Source organism: Macaca mulatta, chromosome 6 (assembly GCF_049350105.2).
Source record: "Macaca mulatta isolate MMU2019108-1 chromosome 6, T2T-MMU8v2.0, whole genome shotgun sequence".
Classification (NCBI taxonomy): domain Eukaryota; kingdom Metazoa; phylum Chordata; class Mammalia; order Primates; family Cercopithecidae; genus Macaca; species Macaca mulatta.
In genome coordinates, this window is record NC_133411.1 from 8,825,554 (window position 1) to 8,850,951 (window position 25,398).

A 25,398-nucleotide genomic window follows, 5' to 3' on the forward strand; every position below is an offset into this window, starting at 1 on the left:
GATTTGTTTAAGTTTTCCCTTTGAGGCAGAGGAAGAGTGCTTTCATTTTCTTTCTTTGTTTTTTCTGTTTCTAATGTATTTTTTAATTGTGTATGATATATATAACATAAGATATATTACTGAACAATTTTTAAACATACAGTTTAGTAACATTAAGTACATTTGCAATGTTGTGCGACCATCACCACCATCTATCTCCAGAGTGTTTTTCATTTTCCCAAACAGCAACTCTGTCTCCATGAAACACTCACTCCCCATCCTCCCTCTCCCCAGCCCCAGGTCACCATTGTGCTGCTTCCTGTTTCTATGAATTTGCCTATTCCAGGGACCCCACATGAGTGGAGTCACACAATATCTGTCCCTCTGTGTCTGGCTCCTTGCCCCTGGCATTGTGCCCTCGGGTGTTCCTTTTCTTCTGGATGCCCCAGTCCCTTTGCAGCAGGTGAGCCTCCGTTTGCCCTGCGTTTTTCCAGCCAGTGGCAAGCAGCCCTTGTTAACTGCCTCTCTGTCATCGTCTGCCACGACTCTGTACCTCAAAGGGGAGAGATGCGTTAGGAATAACGTGTGACGGCTTGAGGCTGCCCTGACCTGCCTCTGCTGTTGACTGCGTGGATGGGCCGGTTCATCTCGAGGCTCCGCGTCAATTTCCAGTCACTAATATTTATTCCCAGCCTGCATTTTAATGACCCTTACAAGAGCCAGGGTCAATGGGAACCGTGTGTTCAGAGAACTGGCTTTTTAAGTCTCATTACTCATTGGTATTGAATGCCAAAATGTCCAAGTCAGTTTTATTTCCAGTGAATTGTGTGATTTTAACGGGATATCTGAAACACTCGACGTTTATCCATGTGATACCAACACCTCAATAAAAAGTGGAGAAAAACAATTGGTGGTCCATGTTTGTTTCATATGTAGTGTTTTTTTCCGTATTAGTCTCCAGCTGGCTGTTGAGAATCTCATATGAGTGGCCGAATGTGCTGCCATTTTATTCCTGACATTTTGAGAATGTCATCACTTGATTCCTTGCAGCATTTTGCAATTTCTTCTGAGAAATTTCCAAGAAATTTATTATAAGTAAAGCATATATAAATCTGTGAGCCAGCCAGGCAAGGAGTTAGCCATAGTTAACTAGTAGTCTACTCAGGTAGACTTCTAATTTCAACCAAATGACAAACACAATGATGTCATCAGGCAGAAAACAATACAAAAGCACCTGTTCACAGTTTAATGTGATTCGAAAAATGTAATTCTGATATGTTTTAAATTGCCTGAGAAATGTAAAATTTGCAAGTAAACTAAAAATATGCAGTGTTCCTTAGCATTTTATTTAGGAAGTTTTGTTCAGAATGATGACATCATTGTCCCAATTATGACAAAGATTGTAGAAAATTAAATTGGGTCCAGAGAAGAGCTCCCTAAATCGTTATGATGCTAAAAATATTTTCAGTGGAGAAAGTTGGGGTAGTTTTACCTGGAAGGAAGGTGGGCAAGGGATTAGTAACTCTCTTGAGTGTTTGACTGGCTACAATTAGGGAATGATATGAGTTTGTTACTTTAAAATGCAAAGAAGACAGAGGAAGGGAAGTTGATTCAAAATTGTAATATGATTTTAGACAGAATGAAGAGTTTCTTGAATTTACGGGGAGTTGATATTAATAACTACTAGAAAGACATAGCAGAAGTGGATTAGGAAACATGTGTAGTGATTGGAGTTTTCTCTTGTTATTCAAGTTCAACCATCATATTTATTGCAAAACCTCCTTGCAAGACACATTTTTCACAAAGTAAACTACTCATTTTTTGTATGTCAAGAATGCAACACTTCATTTTACCTAGTTTTTTGCCTATATGGTGATATAATCAAGAAGTTTTTGTTAATTATTTTAAGATCCTTGGCACCTGAGACTAGTAACCCACCAAGCTAAACAATCTCCTTTTCTTTGCCATTTGTTGATTTTTTTAATATTTAAATCAATTGGATTTTTGGTCTATCAGATCTAAATCTAAATCTGTACCCTTTTGGAGCCTGATGTTTGCCAAGCAATTATTCCATTATTTTCTTTTCTAATCCCTGATATAATTTTTTCCAAAATATTAGCACATTTGTAGTTCGGCCAGGGATGTGACAAGTTTTACAAGTTCTTTCATCATACATAAAGAAATCTACTATATTTCTTTGATGCTTAAATCAGCATTTTGCCAAATTTAATCAAATGATATAATGGGCAGAAATATTGTATCTCATATCTCTATAGACTATGAGGGGAATGTTCCCAAGAATAGACTAAATAAATGTCTTCTTATCTATCCAAATAAATTAGTTTAGGTATTTGACGGAACTATGCAGTCCAGGGAAATAACTCAATAGAAACAAACAAAAGCAACCGTAGAAACTATAAGGAAGTTTCACTTTTTAAACCTTGAATATGTATGGTTAACCCTATGCAGAAAACACAAGTTGTTCAATAGGTGTATGGATGAGATTAATTTCTTTCAGTAAAAGGAATGGGCTGAAGTCATGATTCTCTGGTTTGTTTCCAGAACATTCCTCTGACCCTTAGCCACATGACAGAAAAGTGGCTGATCCTTGGGTATTTAGTCTGGGTGCAGCTTCTGTAGGACAGAGAGCGAGCGGGCGAGAGAGGATGAGAGAGAGAGAGAGACAAATTTCTCCTGCCTTGCTAACAGGTTGATGCTGTCCTTCTGGTGCTTATATTGGTGACCATTACATAAGAGCTCATTATTTTCTCAGCATTACCTTTCTGTTTTTTAGTTAAAATCCCCTTTCCAGCAGTCCTGAGAATATCCGTCCTTTTAAATTGTTCACCCCTTACAATCTGAGTTGCCAAGCACTCACAAATAATAGATACGAATGTCGAGGCTGGCGATTGCATTTTGCCCATAAAATTAATTTTCATTCTAAACATCAAAAATTCACAGGATTGTATTGACTCATTTAATGTTTGAGCCAAGATGGCAAAGGTACTGGGGGAAAAAACATTCTGAAGGCTCCGAATTGATGGTAGAGAGTTGAATGTATACATGGTGATACCGGCTTCAAAGGCGTTATCTGATTCAAATGTAATTCTAACTACTCCCTCTGCCAAGAGCTTTGTGTACTTTTAATTTACTGTTTGATAGAGGTGTCTCTAATTTCTTTAATGTGAATTTTGAAGTTCTGGAATTCTCTATTGAATGTATAGAACAATAAATCGTTAATTACTTATTCAGTAGGAATTCCCAAGTCCACATAAACAATCCTGTTGACTGTGCATAAGGAACACAGAATTCATAAAGTTAACACCCACATGCTAGTTATTTAATCTAATTTGCACTAATTCATTGAAAAAAAAAAAAAACCTTCTCTTTGCAGTTTTTCCTGAGTGACTCAGAGGAAACAATCCCTCCAACTGCCAATACAACAAACACAAGCTTTTCAGCCTCAAATAATCAGGCGGCGATTCTGCGTGCGCAAAATTTATTTTTCCTCCCGGTAAGAACATTGCAATTATGACTGCATTGGTGGCTCTCCTGTATGCTAGTAGTCTGGATTAACATATATCCTTTTTAAGTTTCATATGTGTTCTAGACTTTGCATTTCCTCTCTGGTATCAATCCCTGAGTGGTCCTGAAATTACAAATGTCAGCCTCTGCTAGAAGTCCGGGTCCTTGGGGACTGGCTAAACTTACATCTGAAAACTTACAATGTTATTGTGATGCTTTCACCGGTAATGTTTGCCTTCTTCTCTTAACCACTACAGCACTTCTAGCATATTTCCTACCATATGGCATTCAATTATAAGGCACCATGTTTCTGGGTTTCTCACTTAGAGACAGTGCCAATTGCTCCAGTGAATTAATATTATCCCCCTTAAAGCTGTGATAAAACTACCCACATCTCATTTTCTTCCCTCTTCTTTGGCGGCATACGTTGCCCAGTGATTCTGTTCCCCAGTAATTCTTGCTAACTGACTCATCTTAACCAGTATCACAAAAGACCTAGGTTGAAACTTCAAAATGTATTAACACATTAGTCTTCCAAGTGAAGAGTTAAGTCAGTTATTTACTGCTTAACAACTTTGTTCTTCCATACATCGTTTGTGAAAAAAAAAGTGTTGATACTCTCCTTTTCACTTTCCAAATAATTATCTGGAAGTAGTGCAGATTATGCTTGTTTAGTTTCCGTCTCAAATAATCAGTTTTGAGAATGCTAAGTGAACTATTTTGGGGACTGAAATTGATAATTTAATATGTATGCTTTCAAAATTCCCTACCAAAATGTTTAACTCCATTAGCTATGGCAATAAAGTGGATTTATTTTCCCATTCCTCCTTCTCTGATTTTCTTCCTTGATATTTTGCTCTGTTCTTTTTTCCCTTCCCATCATTTCATTTCTTGGGAAGCTCACAGTTCCATGCACAGATAGAAGTGACTTCTGGTGTTCTTTCCTGAAGGCTTCTGAGGCCTTGACTACGTCATGGGCAAGATGGCCAAGGTGCAAAAGCAGTGTCCCCATGGGCTTGGAAAGAGGGGGTGGTATAGGTTCGTCCCTTACCCAGGAGATCCTGCCCTTCAAATGAGGTGTTATCATAAACTCCAGTGAGGACTAGGTGTTGACTTCTCTATTTAGTTATGTGAAAAGTGAAAAGCTGGAGTCATTGTGAGAGTCTATTGAATGTAGTCTCACTGTGGGCCATTTGTGGGCCATTTGGAGCTCTCTTTTTCAAAGAAATATTTAAATTAACGGTGTGGCCTGCCTCTTCCTCCTTGATCCAATGGTGTTGGCATCCGTATGATCCATAGGCTGGATGCTGGGAAGAGAGTGCAACGACCAAGCCGTCCCCCTTTCGCATCCACGTGGCACTTTAAGTTTAAAATTTTAACATGAAGATGCTTTCTGACAGAAAAAAAAAAAAAGAATAGCTGCAATACTTTTTTAAATCTCTCCTTCCGCTATGTTTGAGCCAAACAACTCGCCACACTTGGCATCCCTAAAAGAATAAGGAAATCATTTTGAATTTCATGTAGGTAAATCTGTGTAATATCTTATTTGCAGTCAAAGAAAATTATTAAAAACTTAAAGTGGGGAAAGGCAACATTTACTCAGTCTTAAAAAGATTCTGAAAAAGCACACAATAGGTTCTCTAAAATCTAGGTGGGATTTAGTAAACGGCTACTATCTTTCCAATAATGAGGCCTTGAAGATCCTGGCCAGCATTGCTAAGGAAGCCCCAGGTCTGCATGGACTGGCTGCACAGAAACCGCATTGTGAACTCACGGGTTTAGCGGTCCCCAAGGAGCCTGGAGACATCCTGGCTTCCTCCCTAAAGGATCCCAGGGAACAGTTGAAAAGCCGTTTTGTGGGTGTGTGCCACACAGGCGTCATTTCTCTCAAACCCCATGTTATGTGATGCCTGAAGTTGCCCAGCAAGCTGAGAAGCATGCCCAGCTCACTGCTGGTGCTGGTATAAAGTGATATAACTCTTCTAAGTGGTAATTTCAATAATTATCAAAAAGCACAAGACAGACACACTTTTTACCCTGTAATACTAATTTTGAAAATTAGTTTTAAAAGTGAAAAGGTTTACCAAACACGTGTTCGTGCATGTGTTTATATAACATCAACAAAAAGAAAGCAAAAGAAAGAAAACAACCTAAAAATTTGAAAATGCAAATTTTAAAATAAATTTTGTTATAACACAGGATAAGGTTATACTTAACCACCATATAAGACATTGTAAAAAAAATTAATGACATATAAGTGCATATTCATAATAAATTATTCATTGAAAAGTATGGTTTTAAAAAATACAAAACAGTATGATCTTAATTTTTTAAAACAATACTGCCAATAATAAGTAGAAAGAAAAAGACTGGAAATTCATATACAAATAATGAATAGTGGCTAAAGTGGATGTTGGGGATTATCAGAGATCCTTATTTTTATATATATCCTTTTGTATATTTCCCAGTCTTTAACATCTGGTGTATTGTTTCTGTAGCAGGAAACACAGTCCTTTTAAAATTCCAAAATTAGCCATAAAGGATCTTTGCAGTGTAGGTTGTTTGTACCACAGCGGGCACTTGGTATGCATTACGTCATTTCACCCAAAAATGAGCCTGGTGAAGTAGGTATTATTGGGGTTCTTGTTTTGCAGGTGAAGAAGCTAAGACCCAGATACTTTAGTCTTAATAAATTACTCCCGATAGCGGTGGCTGTTACCTTTCTGTAAAATGCAAGTTGGTTTCAATGATTATGTCGAAACTGGTAAACATTACTAGCAATCAGGTTACCAGTAAGTACACTCCAATAGAAGTCGGTTCAGAATCCTACTGCCAGAACCGCTGACCATCTGGAGCCTTCCCTGGTCGGCTAAACCGTGGAGCCAGGACAGGCTCCCAGCCTGGCGTCTTGCACTGTTCTCTCCCACACGTCCCTGGATGGCTATTTACAGGTTCCCAACCTACCTTTTTATGCCAGATCACCTCTTGCACAGCCTCCAAGCATTCTAGAAGGCCATTTTACAGAAATGGACTAAAGTATACTTCCCATTAACATACATATTTTAGTAGATGTTCTTGAAATGTGAAAATAAAAAATGTAAAGCCTAAGAATGAATTTTGAAATGTGGAACCTTAGCATATTTTATAGGTGTTGACACATAGTTCAAAGGTTCAAACTGTGAGAACCTTTAAAATTTTACCCCAGGTCCCCACACACCAAACAATCCACATATACCCCTTGATACATACACACCCTCTTATAAGTGGTTCCTTATTCTGTTCTCTCATTCGATTAAGTTGAACTGGTTGATAATTTTCATTATAACAGTGGTTTTCAACATAATTTTAGAAACAGAGCTCTTTCAAAAACCAAAACTTACAAAAGACTTTTAGTGTGTAGTAATAATAGCAGAATTTCCAAGTTTCTCATGGACTAGGCTGTTCTGAACTCTTTTGTTACTCAATCTTCATGAGACTTCTCCAAGATGGGTGTTATCATCATCTTTACTTTGAGTGACTCTTGGAGGACACAGATTGCCTTGTTAAGGTCAGCTGCTTTGGGGAATCTGATGGGACAGGATCCCTGAATAAGAGCCTTGCCCCCGCCAGTTCCTGGGGCAATTTCCCTGGTTTTAAGGAGCAATTTTAAAATACTCAAGACTCTTGATTAAAGGGCTACTAGGTTATTAATGAGGGCTTCTCAAATTCTTTGTGAAGGCCCTTTTTTCATTTTGCTTTGTTTTGTGTTTTTAATTTCTAATCTATGACAGACTAATGCTTTTGAAAAATGTAATGGTGAATTAACAGCAAAATGAGCTAAAAAGGAAGCCATATGAAATGCAAGCTCATATTTCATTATATTCATCAGAAACAAGCTTACTCTGCCAAGTTTCTATCCACATTGTGTGCCTGTCTTGCAGAACTCACTGCTGTACTTTGAGTGGTCTTGTTCTAAGCAACATAGAGCATTAATGTACCTTGTATCAGAGTCCTCAGACCTGCCCTAAAGTAGATACTTAGTAACTTCTCTAAGGTGACAAGGGCAGAACTCTCTAGAAATAAGGTCTCTTTTCAGAGGGCGTGCTACACCCCTCCTCCCTCTCAGATACTGCCTGTCCACCTGTTCACAGCTCTGTTGATTCTATCACGTTAACCCACGTGGTCTCTTCTTTTCCTTTTCCTGTTCTCTATTGTGGGAAGCCATGAGAGGCAGAAAAATGGAGACCTGACATCAGACAATTGCAGCTAAGAAACTGTGCTTACAACACTCAGTGTTCCTTAAAATGCTGCCACCTGAAATGAAGAGTGGCCTTCACATTCCCATGCAAAGAAAGACTTTAACTCCCTGAAGAGTGACCTAGTTGGTGTGTAATCCAGTGTGAGGTATTGGTCTTCCTTTTGAAGCCAAGTGCCAGGTCGAAGTCCTTACTAATGGGATTTCTACTCATTCCTGCTTTTCTACTCATTTCCTACTCATTTCTAAGGCTGCCTTCACTCAAGTGTGCCTCTTACAAAGAGAAAGCCTGCCATATGATCACTGCAAGCTGCTATTTCCAACTTTCCTTTCTTCCACAGGAACAGGACTGTTGAGCTAGTATCAGTAGCCTTCCACATAGCTTAATGTAGATGGCTTTAGCTGGGGAAATCAAAGGCAGAGCTCAAATGACAAAAGTAAGCAGCTCTTACCTGGCTTACTCAGTATGATGAAATTAAAATCGAGTAATTTAAAAGCTGGGCTATTTTAAAAGACAAGGTTTAAAAAAATCAATAAGATCTACGTTTTATTAAAAGTCTTAATTTTTTTTTTTTTTTTGAGTGTTGTCTCTGTTCTAGGAATGCTGAGATAGTAACACAAACCTTGTTCACAGAAACCCCATGATGGAGCAAATAAAGCCTTTCTGAAGATGGCGCCTGTTTCCCTGCAGCGAGTCCCTCCTGGCGTGCAGGACTCTGGGCTCTGTGCATTAGTCTTTTATCTCTGTTGTTTTCAATGACCTACAAGGAGAATATGATTACCCTCATTTTACAGTGTCATGCAGACACTGTGATACAAGCAAGTTAGGTCACTGGCTGCAAATAAGCGAGCTAATGAGCTAGTGAAGAGTTGAATTCAGAGCTATCCAAAGCCTATCTGAACGGTGCCTGCAGTGGTAAATGGTGAGGAAATGGTTCACCTGGGGCAGGCCTGCCTGCAGCTTGCTCTGCCCTAAGATGGATGATACGAGCTCGCTGGCTCCCACTTCGTTCTTCCACTTTCTTCTGGTGCCTGTTGAACTCCCGGGGATTCATGACTCACCCTGGTCAAGGCTTTTGATTTAAATCCTTCTGTTTTAAATAGGCCCCTCTGACACACAGTTTCTCTTTTAATAAAATGTCTGGGCCTCCTTCTGCTTTTAACAGTTGTCTGTAATGATTTATATTATCTTAATGAATTAAAGAATTGAAAGGCCAAAAAAGATTCTATAGACGTTAACTTACATTTAAGGAATGTATAGGAGGCCACAATGTTTTCATTTTCAAGAAATAAATAACATTGGATTATAACAATGTGTCTTCCATGTAAGTTTTTTTTTACAATTTTATTCCTAAAAAGTGGCAATATACATGCTTATTTTTATTTATCATGCAAGGTTGGCTCAGAAAACTTTGGATGATTTTTTTTTCTGAATTTAATGTATCCAGGCATTTGCCCCTGGATCAAAGATAAGAAACAGGCCTCTGTTTTCATAGCCGGCTTATATATTGACCAAATGAGATTGGCGGTGGCCCCTGATTGTAATTGTTTCAGAAATTGTAACAATTTCTTAGAAGAGATCCTAAGGATTTGTCTGTTGTCCTTCGCTGTTTCAGTACTTTATCTACAGCTGCATTCTGGGACTGATATCCTGTTCCGTGTTCCTGCGGGTGAACTACGAGCTGAAGATGTTGATCATGATGGTGGCGTTGGTGGGCTACAACACCATCCTACTTCACACCCACGCCCACGTCCTGGGCGACTACAGCCAGGTCTTGTTTGAGAGGTGAGCCGCTGCCTCTTCCTTCTCTTACTTTAGTTCTTTCCTAGCATGTGGATAGCGTGAGTGTGTGTTGAGTAAATGCAAGTTAGCGATGTCATTGTCATTGATAAATCATTCTGAGAGAATTTCTTTGAAGTGATACCTCAGAAAGATGATATGTGTTTTTGTTGTAGATTACATCTGATTATGTATTCTCAAACACACATAGAAGATGTGAAGTGGTTTCAAGAGAAGAACTGTGTTATAACCTATACTATGTTGATAAAAGTAATCTAAGATTGTCCACCTCAGCACTATTGATATTTTGGACTAAATAATTCTCTGTGGGGGGCGTTGTCCTGTGCGTAGTAAGTAGGGTGTTTAGTGACATCCCTGGCCTCTACCCACTGAATGCCAGTCACAATCTCCAGTGCCCCAAGTCATGACAACTGGAAATGTCTCTAGAAATTGCCAAGTGTCCTCAGGAAGGCAAAATGGCCCTCAGTTCAAAGCAAGATATTGAAAAAATAAGTAGCTGTATTCACAATTTACAGTGTTATATTTCTCACTAGAGGTTTTCTAAAATACTGTTATGGGGAAGAGGAACTATCAATCCTGAAAATTCTTTGTTCTATGGAGAAATTGACTTCCAAGAAAATATATGATTGCTTTAGGTCTTTCAACTGTAAGGCTAGATGCAGCAAAAATGATTCTACCAGGTGCACTCACTCAGGTTTATAACCAGTTTCCTGTTACCGAATTACTTCCGTATATGAATATATACGGAAGCTTATAATGAATATTTGTTTGAAAAAAATTGTTTTAATCGTTTTAATACTCTCCACATCACATCTCAAAAACAAAACATTTTCTAACAAGCGTTAGGTTTATTTCTGAACCCACCAGATGTCAAAGTATTTTCTAGGAGGGCTTTGCACTGTCCTCCATCCTATTTCTATATTTATTTTAACATAATATAAATGCCTTAAATATTTGCATTGATTTATTACTCCAGAAAGTTGTTTTGTGTTGATAGTACATGGCCACCTATTTCTCCACTGGAGACCTGGTGTTAGGAATGGCAGTCATCGCACTGTGTAGACACTTCTTAGCAATAAGAACCTTTGCAGAAGATGCAACCCATTCTTTTCACCTAATTTAATTTTCGTCATCCTCCACACAATGAAACTCTACTATCTGTAATCAAGCTTCAGGCAGTGGAGTTGCAAAAATGCATAATTATATGTATGATTCCTTAGCCAAAATGAGAATGGAAGTTAATTTTCCAATAAATTCTCAAAATTGCCAACTAAACATGCTTTACTATTGCTCTGCTGCATCCAGAAAGCCTGTGTTGTATTCCTAAATAAATGTAGCATTATTGATTTTCACACGCAGCCGATAACCCTACTAAGTTTCCCTTTATTAAATTTAAATCCCCTGAATATGTTACACATCCGTAGCAAAAGAAGAAATCAGATTACCAAGTTCCTGGTGTGGAGAGAATTGCTTTTGGGGACCTCAGTGAGGCGCTTGAGGAGACAGGCAATCTCTGAGTAGAACCCCCACAGCAGGAGAGTAGTTATCAGGTTGAAGAAAAGGAGTTTTACCTTTAGATCACATTCACTGTATTAAAGCTCTTTTGTGCTTGCAGCTCGGTTTGTCTTTGCAATGACCTTGAAGCTAGGGAGACTGACTTGAGAAACCTCGGCGACTTGCCTTCACTTCCATCAGTAAAGCTAGCACCCTCCTTGGGAGCACGTGCCTGTCTCTCACTTCCTATTTTTTAAAAAAATGTTGTGGTTACATAATAGGTATACATATTTATGGGGTACATGAGATGTTTTCATACATCTTGCAATGTGAAATAATCGCATCATGGAGAATAAGATATCCATCTCCTCAAGCATTTATCCTTTGTGTTTCAAATAATCCAATGACACTTTTTACTTATTTATTTATCTGAGGCAGAATTTTGCTTTGTCGCTCAGACTGGAGTGCAATGGCACAATCTTGGCTCACTGCAACCTCTGCCTCCTGGGTTCAAGCCATTATCCTGCCTCAGCCTCTCTAGTAGCTGGGATTACAGGTGCCTGCCACCATGCCCGGCTACTTTTTTACATATTTTTTTTTAGTAGAGACAGGGTTTCATCATGTTGGCCAGGCTGGTCTCAAACTCCTGGCCTCAAGTGATCCACCTACCTCAGCCTCCCAAAGTGTTGGGATCACAGGCATGAGCCACCATGCCCGGCCTTAGTTATTTTTAAATGTACAATTAAGTTATTGTTGACTGTAGTCGCCTTGTTGTGCTATGAAATAGTAGGTCTTACTCATTATTTTTTCCCACTTCCTAATTTTGATCAGAAGTTCTGGCACTTCTTGAACTGATCCCTGAACAGGCTGCACAATATTCTCAGAAGCATCTTCTGTGGAAAGATGAGTCTTACTGATGTAATAGCAGAAAAGCATAATACCTCAAAATCAATGAATATTCTATGATGTGCACTTAAAACTAACTCCCACTCTGAAAGTGGGATTTTAGAAGCCTCCCAATTTCTCCGGCCTCATTGCCTGTTTTACATAACCCTGTGACTTGTGCCAGAGGTAAAACCAACCAACGTTAATGTTTTCCTTCTCTTTTCTGAGATCCAAGAACTTTTCCCCATCAAATAATTGACATCAGTTTTCTCATCCTTTGCCTTGCTTATTGATGCTGACGCACACTTCCCAATATGAAAGTGAGATCCTTTAAAAAAAAAATCTGTGCAGTGTGGTGCCTTGAGAATGAACATCACTTAATCCCAAAGCCAGAGGTGTCCCTGAAGGCGGGAGCTGGCTCACAGGATGGCCAGGCAGCACCGCCTTTTCTGATTGAGTCCGTCTGTACCATTGAAGTCATAGCATTTGGTCCCATCCCTTTGGTGACTTGTCTCTGGGCACCACATTCTTGCCTTCTCTCTCCTGCTCTGGTCTTCTTTCTGGGACCCTTGCTTGACTGTGGCAGGTCAGTGTCCTTGCTGTCCACCAAGGCCCCTAGACCTGCTCCTCATTGGCCTTGAGTGCTCCAATGACACTGTGATGGTTAATGTTAGGTGTCAGCTTGATTGGATTGAAGGATGCCTAGATGGCTGATAAAGTATTGTTTCTGGGTGTGTGTGCAAGGGTGTTGCCAGAGGAGACTGACATTTGAGTTGGTGGACTCGGAGAAGAAGACCCACCCTCAGTGTGGTGGGCACCACCCAATCGGCTGCCAGCGCAGCCAGAACAAAGCAGGTGAAAGAAGGTGGGATAAGCTGGCTTGCTGGGTCTTCTGATTTCCATCTTTCTCCTGTGCTGGATGCTTCGTGCCCTTGAACATCAAACTCCAGGTTCTTTGGTTTTTGGACTCTGGGACTTGTACAGCAGCATCTCCAGGGTTCTCAGTACAGAAGGCTGCACTGTTGATTTCCCTGGTTTTGAGGCTTTGGGACTTGGACTGAGCCTCTCCCAGCATCTCTCTTTCCCTGCTTTGCAGATGGCCTGTCATGGGGCTTCACCATGCAATCCGGTGAGCCAATTCTCGGTAATAAACTGCCTTCTATATATACATACATCCTATTGGTTCTATCCCTCTGGAAAACCCCGACTAATACATAGACCTCCCTCAAGCTTCTGGCTTTCACCGCTCGGTATGCCGGAGGACCAAGCAGCTCCTCTGCCTGTTTCACCCAGGAAAGGTGGAAGGTACCCATCCTGGGTGAAGGGGACGTGGCCTCTGTTGCCTGTTAGCCCCTTTTCTGTGATATACACATATGGGCTGAGGACTTTAACGCACTCTCCTGAATCATGCAGAAGAGAAGATCTGAACCAAATACCCTGGTTTATAACAGTGCCTGGCATCTAGTACTCAACAAAAATCTGTTGAATGAATGAACAAAAGCAGGTCGTGCTCTCGAACAATGGGAAGAGCCTGACACCGGCTTCCTGAAATCTCTCGCCTCACCTGCTTCCCTGAAGACAGAGTGTATCTCCAGATCACTGAGGATGTGTGTCTTTTAGTATCCACTTCAGGTTCTGTTCATATCTTTATATTTCAAAGGAAAGTTCAGGGAGGGCATCTCTGTTTAAAGGCAGTGCCGGCCGTCTCCCTCTGTACTTTGTCCTGCATGTGGCTTCATCGTGGCTCCGGTGGCAGGGCCTTTTCAGAACGAACTTGACATTGCTCGTGGATGGGCCAACAAGATGTTACAAACCAATGGAGTTGGCAGAGGAAAAAGGAGAGGGATGCGCTAGAAAAATTTCGTATCGAATAATTAAGAAAATGGTATTTAAGACATTCTTACACATTCAAGAGTGTGAAGAGTAGACTTTTCAGGAGGAAAGAAAGACCACTCAGAGAGAGTGTGCCATTGAAAATCCATTAGGAAGGAGGCCAGGAGTGTCCCGGTATTTAACGTGCCCTGCTGGGGCGTGATTCAGATAAGTCGCCTCCTGCTGAAGGTAGCTCAGGAGGTTCTCAGATGTTTTCTGTTCTTTGGTGTCCATAGCAGTCCTCAGTACTGTCTGTGAATGGATCGATAATGGTTGTGGTTCCTATCTGTGACACTGTCTCCCAAAGCCCTTAGCCAGAGCTGTTGAGACACCAGCTGCTCTTCAAGGTGATAGTGATATTAATAACAACGGATGTTGCTGGAAGCTGTTTTTGTCTCAAAGACACTTATCCTTCCCATGACAAAGGCTTGCTACTGAGTCTGCAAGAAGTTGTCGGATTTTTCCTGAGTGTTTTTCTCTTGCTGAACTGAAAAGTCTCAAGGGATCAGTGTTATTTCACTTAGACCAAGCCATTATGTTCACTCACCTGGTGGCTAGAAATGTACCTTTAATTCTAGAGACACATGGGACATGGAGAGCTTGAACAGAGCAGCTAACTCATAAGGATCCCCAAAGACCAATTAGTTCTGTGCTGCAACTTTAGCCCAGTAAAATAAATACTTTCTGGAAAGCGCATAAATACGGAGTTTAAGCAGCAATGATAGACAGCGCTTAGCCTTATCCAGAAGCTGTAGATGGTAACTGGCTGAAATGTCTGCAAAAGTTTCCCTTCCCAGCCTTCCTATGAGGAAGAGCACTGGAGATGCTCAGACTTGCACCTGTCATTGAGATGCATGAACGAAGCACCTTCCTTGTGGCATTTTTCTGCTTTCCCTGATTTTCCAGTGTCTCGGAAATCCCAATGGCTGGAATTTGGGATATTGCGATTATTTTGACAATGTCCTAATGAGGGATTGATTGATGATGAACTGAGGGAAGGTCTTGAGGAAGAACAAGAAAACCCACCCCTCACGGGAGAGGTCGGGAAGAGCTGCAGGCCTCGCTCTGGGGCAGATGGTCTGTGGATATTCCCAAGCACCTGACATTGTTTTCATGTCTTTTCTTTAAATGAAGGATATATTACAAATTTGCATTCCAAGCTATAATATAGTCAAGTTAATATTGAAAAGATTTTCGATTCCTTTCAGATTTACCATCTCAGCTTTCCCCATTCTGCCTGTTTCCTGCACCCTGTGCCATTTCAGAAAGCGAGGAGCACAGCATGCTTTTCTGTGCCTGATACCCACTCTCGGGCCAGCAGGGAGGGAAGCCATCCCAGCCGCATCACTTTAACAACAAAGCAAGTTGTCCTAGGGCTATGCAGGGTCTAACAAGCTTCTTTTCCTTCTATAAAGAGCAACCATTAGCGAACTACTTCTCTATCTGACCTAAAACAGAAAATGTCCTGTGGTTTGGACTCATCTGCAGGAAGAAACTCAATATTTAGGCTCTTTTGTTTTGTTCTGTTTGATTTTAGAATGGGGGGAGGGATTCACAGGGCCTGTGGCATAGACTCCATAGACTGTGCGATGCTTCTCATCATCAGTTCTTCCTTGTGATGCTAAAGCCACGGCCAGCCCGACCACATCAGATCGCGCTGAGGCAGCAGTGGCTTCCGACTTAAAATCACTCTTCTCCACAAAAGGAAACCACAGCTGCATTAATCAGGACACATGATTGTCTCCACAGCAAAGGGCCAGCACTCCCAGTCCAACCCCCCTAACACACACTTCTGTCATCTCTTCTGACCTGCCACTGCCTCCGGAGCTCTTTTCGAAGCAGGAGCCTATTCCTTATTCTGTGGTTCTGCTGCAGCACCGCCATGTCTGGCTTGGCAATTATGACCACTCTGAAAAAACGGGAGCCTTTGAGCCATCTGTCCCTGGAGGATGTTGGGCCATCTTCACTGCAAGTTCACGTGACATTCTGGTGCATCTGTGTCCAATCCAGGGAGGAGAGAATGCCCAGAAACCCCTCAGGGAAGACGAGCCATTTCCAAGCCAACACACACACTTACTCATTCTCACAACACACTTGTATGGAATGCCCTTGATACAGAGCGTGGGAACCCTGGCTGAGCCGTTGACCTCACACTTTACCAGCCTGCCACGGGCCAGGAGGAAGGTACTGCCTCAGTGACTCAAGTTGGGGAGAAGAGTCCAAAGAGGAAACCCACAGGATCTGCAACGAACACAGCAGGAGAGGGCACCATGAAAGTAGACCGAGGGCGTCTTAGCAATTCCCTGCTGCTTCTCAAGCCAGAGTTGGTTGAAGATTTTCTGACAAGGCTTGGGACTGACTTATTTTGGCTTATGCATCTTAACCTCAGATTAGTTTTCTGGGGTGTTTTGCCTTGTTTTACGCGGGACAATGTTGTCTTCTGGCTCTGTGATTGAGGTCCCAGTCCCTTGCTGAGTGAGGCTCAGTGAGCAGACTCGTCCTTGTGGCATTATCATTTTGGACAAGACATTTGCTTTCAGCATCATTTGACATTGATGATTCCTGAGGATTTGGGGGTCATTTGTGAACAAAGCCAGGTATTTTCTAACGTAATGGTGTAACTAGAGGCATGAAAAAAAGATAAAAGATAGATTAGCTGAAGACCATGAGGATATTGTATGGGTGAAGGGGAAGGAAGTCATTGTCTCCTTGTTACTCTGGTCTTTATGAGTCGTGGCCCTCAGTGATCAGTGAACTGATTTTTTTATTTATCCCAATTAGTGACCTGAGAATATATGACTTTACCTCAGCTAGCCACTGTTGACAACACAACAGAAATTAGGCTCCTTCGGGTACTTTTATTCTTAAAAATATTCACCCACAGAAATGTAAAGTTTTTGAAGGTAAGATAATGTTTGTGTCTATGTGCCTGGACTGCTTTCCCTCCTGAGAATCATGAAAATGTCCTTTTTTACTCCATCTGAAGTGTTTGCCTTCAAGTTAGAGGCTGGTTCACTGAGCAATTCCTCCATCTCCCTCAGCCAGTATATTGGGGTGTGGTATTCTTTTGTACTCCTGAAACTTGACAAGCAAAGTGATTACTCCATTAACAACCTCAGGCGGAGGGCCAACTGCAGATGCCTGTGTGGCATGTGAGCATCTGAGTCCCCAGTGTCTGGTTTTTAGATATGAAAGGAAGTGTGTTCTATCACATTTTGGCTACCATTGTCGTTGTATTGGAAATCATAGAGTTACAAACTTTCTCAGTTATATTAGCTGTATCTTCCCTATTTCATAACTCAGTGATGGCACCACCCTAACACATGAGAGTCCAAAGTAGATTTCATCCTTAAAACATAAAGGAGAGAGAAAGAAACAGAGAGGGAGGGGAGAGAGAGAGAGAGAGCGAGTTGGGGAGAGAGAGAGAGAGAGCTCATACCCAACTAGCTGTGCAGCTCATATTTCTCTAAACAGCTGACCTGATTGGTGGGCTGAATTGTGTCCCCCAAAAGAAGATATAAAACTTCAATCCACAGTGTCTCAGAATGTGACCTTATTTGGAAATAGAATCATTGCAAGTGGAATTAGTTAAGATGAAGTCATGCTGAAGGAAGGTGACCCCAATCCAGTATAAGTGATGCCCTCCTAAGCAGATGGCCAGGTGAAGAGACAGACATGCAGGAATGCCACGTGATGATGAAGGCAGGAATTGGAGTCACGTGGTGGCAAGCTAAGAAAAGCCAGTGATGGCCAGCAAACCAGCTGAAGTGAGACCAAGGCAAGGAAGGATTCCCTAAGGGTTTCAGAAGGACAAGGCCCTGAGAACATCCTACTGTCAGACTTCTAGCCCCCAGAACTCTGAGATGACACATTTCTGTTATTTTAAGTCACCTAGTTTATGCTACCTCATTATAGCGACTCTAGGAAATTAATTCAGAGATCATCACAGCTGACTACTCTGCCAGAAAGATGTCCTGGGATTTTACTGTACCTCTTTCTGTCTCCCACCATGCTCTATGCCCCTCCTTCTTCCCACCTTTCCCACAGACAGACAAAGAGTGAGGAGATCTAGGAACCAATCTAGAGTGGAGAAATAAGTCACTGAAACCATGGGGACCCTAACAGCATCCATCCACAAGTGGCCCACACAAGAGAGAAGGCCTTCAGTAGGAGTTGGCAGTTCTCTTTTGCTAACGGAATGAAAGAAGTCTTGAGAAATCCAAGTGAAATCCAGAAAAGCCAGATGGAGTTCCTAGTAGTTGTCAGAGAACTTCAGAAGAGAAAGAGGTAGCCGTGTACTGGTACGCCAGTCGGTTCTGTGGGCTGCTGGTGCCTCCTGATTCCTGAGATCCGTTTAGGTCTGCACTTTCCAATCCACTCCCCAGTCCTGCAGGGAGAGGCTCTGCTGGTCTAGCTTCCTCCAAGCTCCCCCTCCACCCACCGCTATTCCTCATGAAGACTCAAGATCTGGGAGATGGGTGGAGCAGGGTATTTCTACCCCATAAACCGAGATTCAAATGCATTAATGTAAGGACTCCCCAGACAGGATTTCTTCCAATAGGTTGCTTGTGTGAATTTTCTGTCTGATTAACTGAAAACCCAGCCAGGTCTTGAATTGCCTAAGAGGGTCCTACTTACGTCTCTCTGTCAGTGAGAGGGGCCTGAGCTGGCTCTGTATGTTTGGGGCATCTGGTCCTTTAGTCAGAAATGCAAAGGGGACTTCATTCTGATTTGTTGCACTGATGAAGCTCTTATAAACCCTGGCCTGAGATTTACTCTTAGTTTAGGAATTATGGGGGTGGTGGGTGGAAGAAGGGGATGTCATAGATGCTTTCTCTGGCCCCTTGGAATTGTAAAGTAATGTGATGTTCACAAAGCAGCGTGCAAATTAAAAACTCAGCCTGCACTAGCTTCTTAGGATGTTAGCTGTGTGGTGCCACTTTCACTATTCAATATAGCACGAGCACGGTCAATATAGAGTAAAAAGAGTTTAAAATTCATGAAAGTCAGAGTCAGAATTGGTTTTAAACATCTGCACCCATCGGTCACTTCAGCTGTGCTGTTGGACACCGCAGTCATAGGCTCAGAAAGCAGCAACTTCATTTTATAAAATCAATGCCAGTGAAACAGGAAGGCGGCACTGCTCCCCAGCCTCATTCTCAGAAATGATGACCTCCTTCAGTTTCACGAGCTCTGATTCCTCCATCCACCGCAGGTTTGGTGGAGAGGAAAGAACTCCTAATGCAAGCACAACCTTATTGGAGAGTTCTCTGTGGCTCTAAGCCCCTAAGCCACGGGGACCAGGCAATTCTGTTTCTTCATTCCTGCAAGAGTCCACCTTTTCTTTGCACTTGAGTCTTTCATTCTGTTAAGAATATTCTCCAGTCTGTGTGTCCTTATCTTTTTCTCTAGTTTCTTAGCCCCACCCCACTCCCCTTCCTTATCATTCTGTAATTAATGTTAAAAATCACAAGTACCATTTGGAAAGAGTGTCCTATGTGTCAGGCTCTGTGCCAGGTATATAGATATTTAATGTAGTGGCTAAAACAGCCTGCAGGGTAGGGGTTGGTACCCACCTTTGACTGATGGGGAAAGTGACGTTTGAATGGGGTTTATGCGAGGCCCCATAGCTCAGGATTCAAACCCAGGCTCTCTTGCTTTAAAGTCCACCTGGGCTTTTTAATACTACACCAAAGCCTCTTGTTATCTCATGTGTCCTTGAATCCCCCCCAGAGAAGCTGGAAAAATAAAAAAGCCAGGACAACACACAAGTGAAAAGTGATGACCTGTTGTCTGTTGTTGATCAGATACCATCTATGCTGATTATGTGACGTGGTATCCATGCATAATCCACTTTTATTTTTCAGGTCTTAGTTACAGTCCTATATGGGAAATGTTCGCATGTCAGCATTTGAAGGATGTGTGGGTGCTCACTGCCTGGACTGTGATAGTGAGGACTGGGGGAGCCTACCCAGTGCAATGACATCTTGGCAGGGGTAAATGACTGATGTCATTTATTATCAATTTGAACCTGAGGTCACTCGGGCAGTGTACCCGGAATTTTCATCTCTGTTATGCCTTTGTGATACAAAATCATATGAGTGAATAAGATTGGATGACTGCTTGAAAGTTATATGAAACTGTGTAATTCAGAGGTGAGAGTAGCTTGCAGAAATTAAGTTCCCTACTTCATGTTTATACCTCACGTGATTATTCATTTCAAGCGTACAGTCTCTTTCCCAGAGTAATAATGAAAACATTGAAGAAACCATAGATCCAATTACCCATATTGATCCCAGAAGTATAAAGAAAATGTTCCTATTCTTATGTCTTCTTTTTATATTTGGTGTAGCTTGATATAAAGTAGGAAATCTGTATCATTTTACTGTGCCCTCAAAGTAGGGATTTTTGTTTTGTTTTAATGCAAGCTGGGTTTGGAAGGAGATTTGAAATGTGTGTTTGGCTGGTATATGATGTAGACAGGCACTAGAGAATCTGACATTTGTTGATATTCAAATTCTAAGTCCTGTGTGCATGTTGTTTCGTTGTGTTGTTATCTGTTTGTCTGTCTGTTTTTTAATAGACCAGGCATTTGGAAAGACCTGAAGACTATGGGCTCTGTGTCTCTCTCTATATTCTTCATCACACTGCTTGTTCTGGGTAGACAGGTAAGAAGTCTGCACATATATATATATACCTTCTCTAAAGTGCTGTATTAATAGTGCTGTGCTGTGCATTGTAGTTAACCTTCTTGGAAACAAATGTCTAAGAATCAGAATCATATTATCATTGAAGACAAACCTAGTTAGTACAAGGTGTGGATGCTTATAGACAAAAGGGGAAATAGCTTTCTTTTTTTCCACAAAAGGCGAATTTCATGAATGGGTGAAATTTTAATCAGTTAATTTCCTGTTAAATCTCAAAATAAATGTTGTAGCTTTTATAAGCCTACAAAAGTGTTCCTTCAATAACTGACACTATTTGAAAAAAAAAAAAAAACATATCACCTTGACTGGGGCTTTCATTTGCGTTTCAGAATATGTGACACGCTTCTTTGAACCGGGTCTGAATACCTTTGCTGCCATTTGCAGTCATTCCTAGAAATATGATCCCCTGTTAAAAGCTTTATTTTGCATTGCGAATGAAACTGTTCTTCCTTCTTTGGTCCCCCAACCCTTCTGGTCTCCTAGTAGAGGCTGTGGGTGCAGGATTTTTAAAGACAATTATTCTTCCTCTGCTTCCAACAAAGACAGTTGCCCAAAGACCACAAGACTCATCTGAAGCCAGGCACCTCTGCCTCGTCCAAAGTCTGTTTTAAGTTCTGCAAAGGGTGGCATGAAACAAACAAACAGCAGTGATTTATGTATTTGGAAAGAACCCATGAAGAAGCAATGCCAATTAAATTAAATCTGTCTGGTGTCTAAGAGGTACACTATATACTTATGAGTTTGGTCTGGCTTCCAGTTGACTTCTAGTTCTCCCCACCAGAAAGCTGTTAGGAATTGCATAGTCAGTTGGACCGAGTCTGGATCTGGCTGTCAGGCCAGCAGTCTGGGACAACTGTCCTCCTCTAGCTTCCCAAGCAATGTGAGCTGCCTCCTCCCTAGGAGCCCATGATGCAGCCCTCATCCATCTCCCTAGCACCGAGCTGTCCTGTCCTGATGCAAAGCTGTTTGAGGTCCCTTCTTCCCACCCCACCACCTTGTGTTTTCTCTGTTCTGCATTCTTTGGCTTGCAGTTTTGACAACCTGTACCATGTGCAGTTCTTTTTCCCTGGTTTCTCCTGCGATCCATTTTTCTTTTCTCGTGACTGGCCATCTTTCTGCTCTCGCTCATATGGCAGGCATGCTCTCCCTTGAGTACCCTATAATTTAAACGTGAGAGAATTGCACTTCTTTGCATAGGGGTATCACATAGATGATCATTTCTCAGGAAACAATGCAGCCATCCCCTCTGTGGGGTCACCTGTTTCTCCATTTCATGCTGGGGATGCTTTTTCCTGCTAGAATCATCACTCAGATTCCTTCACAGCAGCAAATTTTAAGAACCTAGTATCCAATTAAATTCTCCCAACTTTGTTACTGGTCATTGAGATGATCCACATTCAGTACCACTACATAATTATGGTTTCCAATGGCTGACAGTTGATCCCTTACCCTCTAATTAAACTAAATCATCGAAAGTGTTCAGTGTTATGATTGAGCACTAATTTTACACAATTGGCTTGATACCAGTCTTATAGGGAGTCTTTCCATTTTTGTCTTTAATGTAGCAAAAAGTAATATTTACATCTAGAGGCCTAGAAAAATTATTACTTCCTCTAAAGGATTTATCATTCTTCATAACCATTCTTTAACACCAGCTAGAAATGACCGAATCTATATAAGACACTGTGGGAAATACCAAGGTGAGCCAGCAGGCTGACCTGCAATCCAAAATCATTGACTGAATGATTTACTAAGGCCCCAGGTCTTCTGGGTAAGAACTTTGAAGTCTGTGACACAGTGCTTTAGTACTCCCCCAAAAGGAGGGGAGGTATATCACAAAACACCCTATACTGGAAATAAGATTTTTCAAGTGCTATAAGTAAAGCATTTGTGGCCTCAGTTATTATATTTCCTGATTGGTTTATTAAATGATAATACATGCATTTTGCAACCTATTTTGATTGTTATTCATCCTGCTCCATGACCATCTTTTTTGAAATGATGGAGATATGTTTGGTTTCCGAGCAAATCAGTATACTAAATATTGCTTTAGGTATCTAAGTAGCCTCGATAAAAACATAACACGTCTCTTGTGCAACAGGTACAGTGCTACTTGCTGTACTAAAGTCTAGTTTATGATAGATGTGTTAGCCAACTCAGGGGTCTCTTTCGAAAAAGAAAGAAGCTTGGTGTCTCACCAGAGCTTAAACAGCAGTACATTGAGGTGGGATCCATGTATCCTATAAAACCAGGGGACAGTCTGCATGACCTCAAAATGAAGCTATTGTTTTGTAGGAGAGCTTAGAACCTAAGAATGTACAGGGTCACCAATTGCCCTGTACTCCAGCCCAGTGACTAGTTCTTCTGTCCATGTAGAAAGATGTGAAGCCCTCCAGTTCCTCAAGCTGTTTTCAGAACCAGAAAAAGCCCAGAACTGCCCTCGAGGCTGTGCTAGATGTGAGCCCCAGCAGGGAGGGTCATGGGGTCCCAGGCATGTCCTGGAGGATTCACCCGGGCTCTTCCTGCTGTCTCATTCATTGTTGATAAAGCCAATGAAAAGCAAATTCTGTGTCTCTTCATGGGATCTGGGCCCCTGAAAACCTGTAGAGTAGCCCCAGGCAGAATCCAAGAGATGGGTGGCAATCCAAGGAATGGGAGGCTCTCAAAGCTGAGGAAGCCTGTGTGTCTCTCCCTGTTCCTCTCCCGCACACAGAATCCTCTGTCTCCTCTGCAGCACAGCCTTCCCCGAGTCACCCAGGCAGGGGCTTCATCCTGGCCTCTGCTAGACGCCTGTGCATGGCCTCCCGCCGTGTCTCTGAGTCAAATCCCCGGCTCCTTTCTCTTGTAAGGACACCGGTCTTCAGGTTTAGGGCCGACCCTAGGTCCAGGATGAGATTATCTTGAGATCTTTAACTGAATCATATCCACAAAGACATTATTTCCAAATCAGGTCACATTTACAAATAACAAGGGTTAGGACTTGAAACTATCTTTTGGAGGATTATTATTCAGTGTATTCCATTTGATCGGGGATTTTTAAAGTATTTTTTGAGGGGGCCCTTCATACAAGTTGCTAATGTGCCAGCTACTTACACAGAAGGCAGAGGATTCGAAACAGATTGCATTGTTTGGGAAGGTGAAAGATGATTGATAGATGGATAGACAAATAGAAAGGTAGGTAGATAAATAGATAGATAGATAGATACATACATACATACATACATACATACATACATACATAGACAGATAGATAGATTTGGCAAAATGTCATTGCAGTTCAGTGCAGCTGATTCCAAAATACTGTGATTATTTTTTAGTAGGAGACTTACAAAATGCTTACCTGTTATGCAGTAACAATTGGTCTGAAAACCTGAGCAACATCCCAGCATGGCGTACGGAAACCTGTCATGCTCACTTGGGTTGGACTTGCTGCCTTAACTGCTCCCTTGGAGGAGGTTTCATCTCATGCTTCACTTTTGTCTAATTTTAAGTGCGCACCTGTGTCTTTTCCATGCCCCCACTACTGGTTGCATCTATCATTTTAGTTTGAAGCCAGACACACCACTGATTTATTTTTTTTTTAATCCATTCTTCAAGTAGGAAGACTTTTCTAGTCACTGTACAGCATAATTTCTATCAGTCCATGGTGTGGAAAATCTGGCATGAATGTGAAACTTTAAATACAAACAAACTTTTATTTTTGGGGTTTTGTTTTTGTTTTTTGAGACAGAGTCTAGTTCTGTTTCCCAGACTGGAGTGCAGTGGCTCAATCTCAGCTCACTGCAATCTCCACCTCCTGGGTTCAAGTGATTCTCCTGTCTCAGCCTCCCAAGTAACTGGGATTACAGGCATATACAACCAGGCCTGGCTAATTTTTGTATTTTTAGTAGAGACCGGATTTTGCCAGGCTGGTCTCAAACTCCTGACCTCAAGTGACCCACCCACCTTGGCCTCCCAAAGTGCTGGGATTACAGGCATGAGCCACCATCCTGGCTAAATATAAACAAACTTTTAAAATATATTTTTTGCAGTTTTTGAAAATGCCTTATTACATGAGATAAACGTAAGCACCACACCAGAGGAGGAGGAGTTTTCCTAATGTATGACAGATAATTTGAATCAAACCTAACTAATGAATAATCATTTTTCTTTCAAATTTCAAAATGTGGATTTTAAACTTTTTAAATTCTCATTTGTGCATGAGAGGACATCTGTGTGCATGTGTGTGTGTGTTTTGTTTTACTTTGTACTTGTCATTGGTAGAATTAATCAACTCAACAAAGCAAACCAAAAACTTGCAGTTAGCTCTTCTTTGCATTTATTTGTCAATAGGTGACTATCTGTGTGAAATACACACTCTCCACTAAGCCTTTCTATTACAGGAGGATCCATTCAAGTCTATTTCATTATATTAAATTATTTACATCATAGGAGGCACAAAATGTTGCCAAGACCCAAAAGTCCCTTGGTCAGTAATTGGGCCTCTCCATTCCTACAATGTTAATAATAACTACTTTTAAAATATGTTATATTTTAATACATTATAAAGCATGAACACAGGTTTTTACTAGCAGGCACTATCTTAATATCAAAATGAACTTTTCTCTAAATGTAATGAATGGCATTCTGTCAGAACAACACAATCCCAAGTGGAAAAAAATCCATATTTTGCAATGATTACATAGTTATACAATTTGTGTTAGGGAAAAACTAATTTACAAATGCTAAAGGCAAACTGCCATAAACGAACAATACAGTTTTTATTCAAATCATCAAAAAATGCACTCTCTCTACTGAGGTATTCTTCATTTTTCATTTATTCATCATTTATATTCTACAATGCCTCTTTTCAAAAAATAATTTGAGCCATCTTTTAGTAACATAACGTTGCAGGAAGCTTT

The 25,398-nt window shown here is 41.2% G+C and overlaps 1 protein-coding gene across 1 annotated transcript in view; it reads left to right on the forward strand.

Annotated features, from left to right (window-relative positions):
• ADCY2 (adenylate cyclase 2) overlaps positions 1-25,398 on the forward strand; it is a 426,140-nt gene that overhangs the window by 361,826 nt on the left and 38,916 nt on the right. The window contains 3 exon segments of the mRNA NM_001265652.1: positions 3,374-3,493; positions 9,355-9,524; positions 20,374-20,458. Coding sequence (NP_001252581.1) covers positions 3,374-3,493; positions 9,355-9,524; positions 20,374-20,458 — 375 coding nt within the window.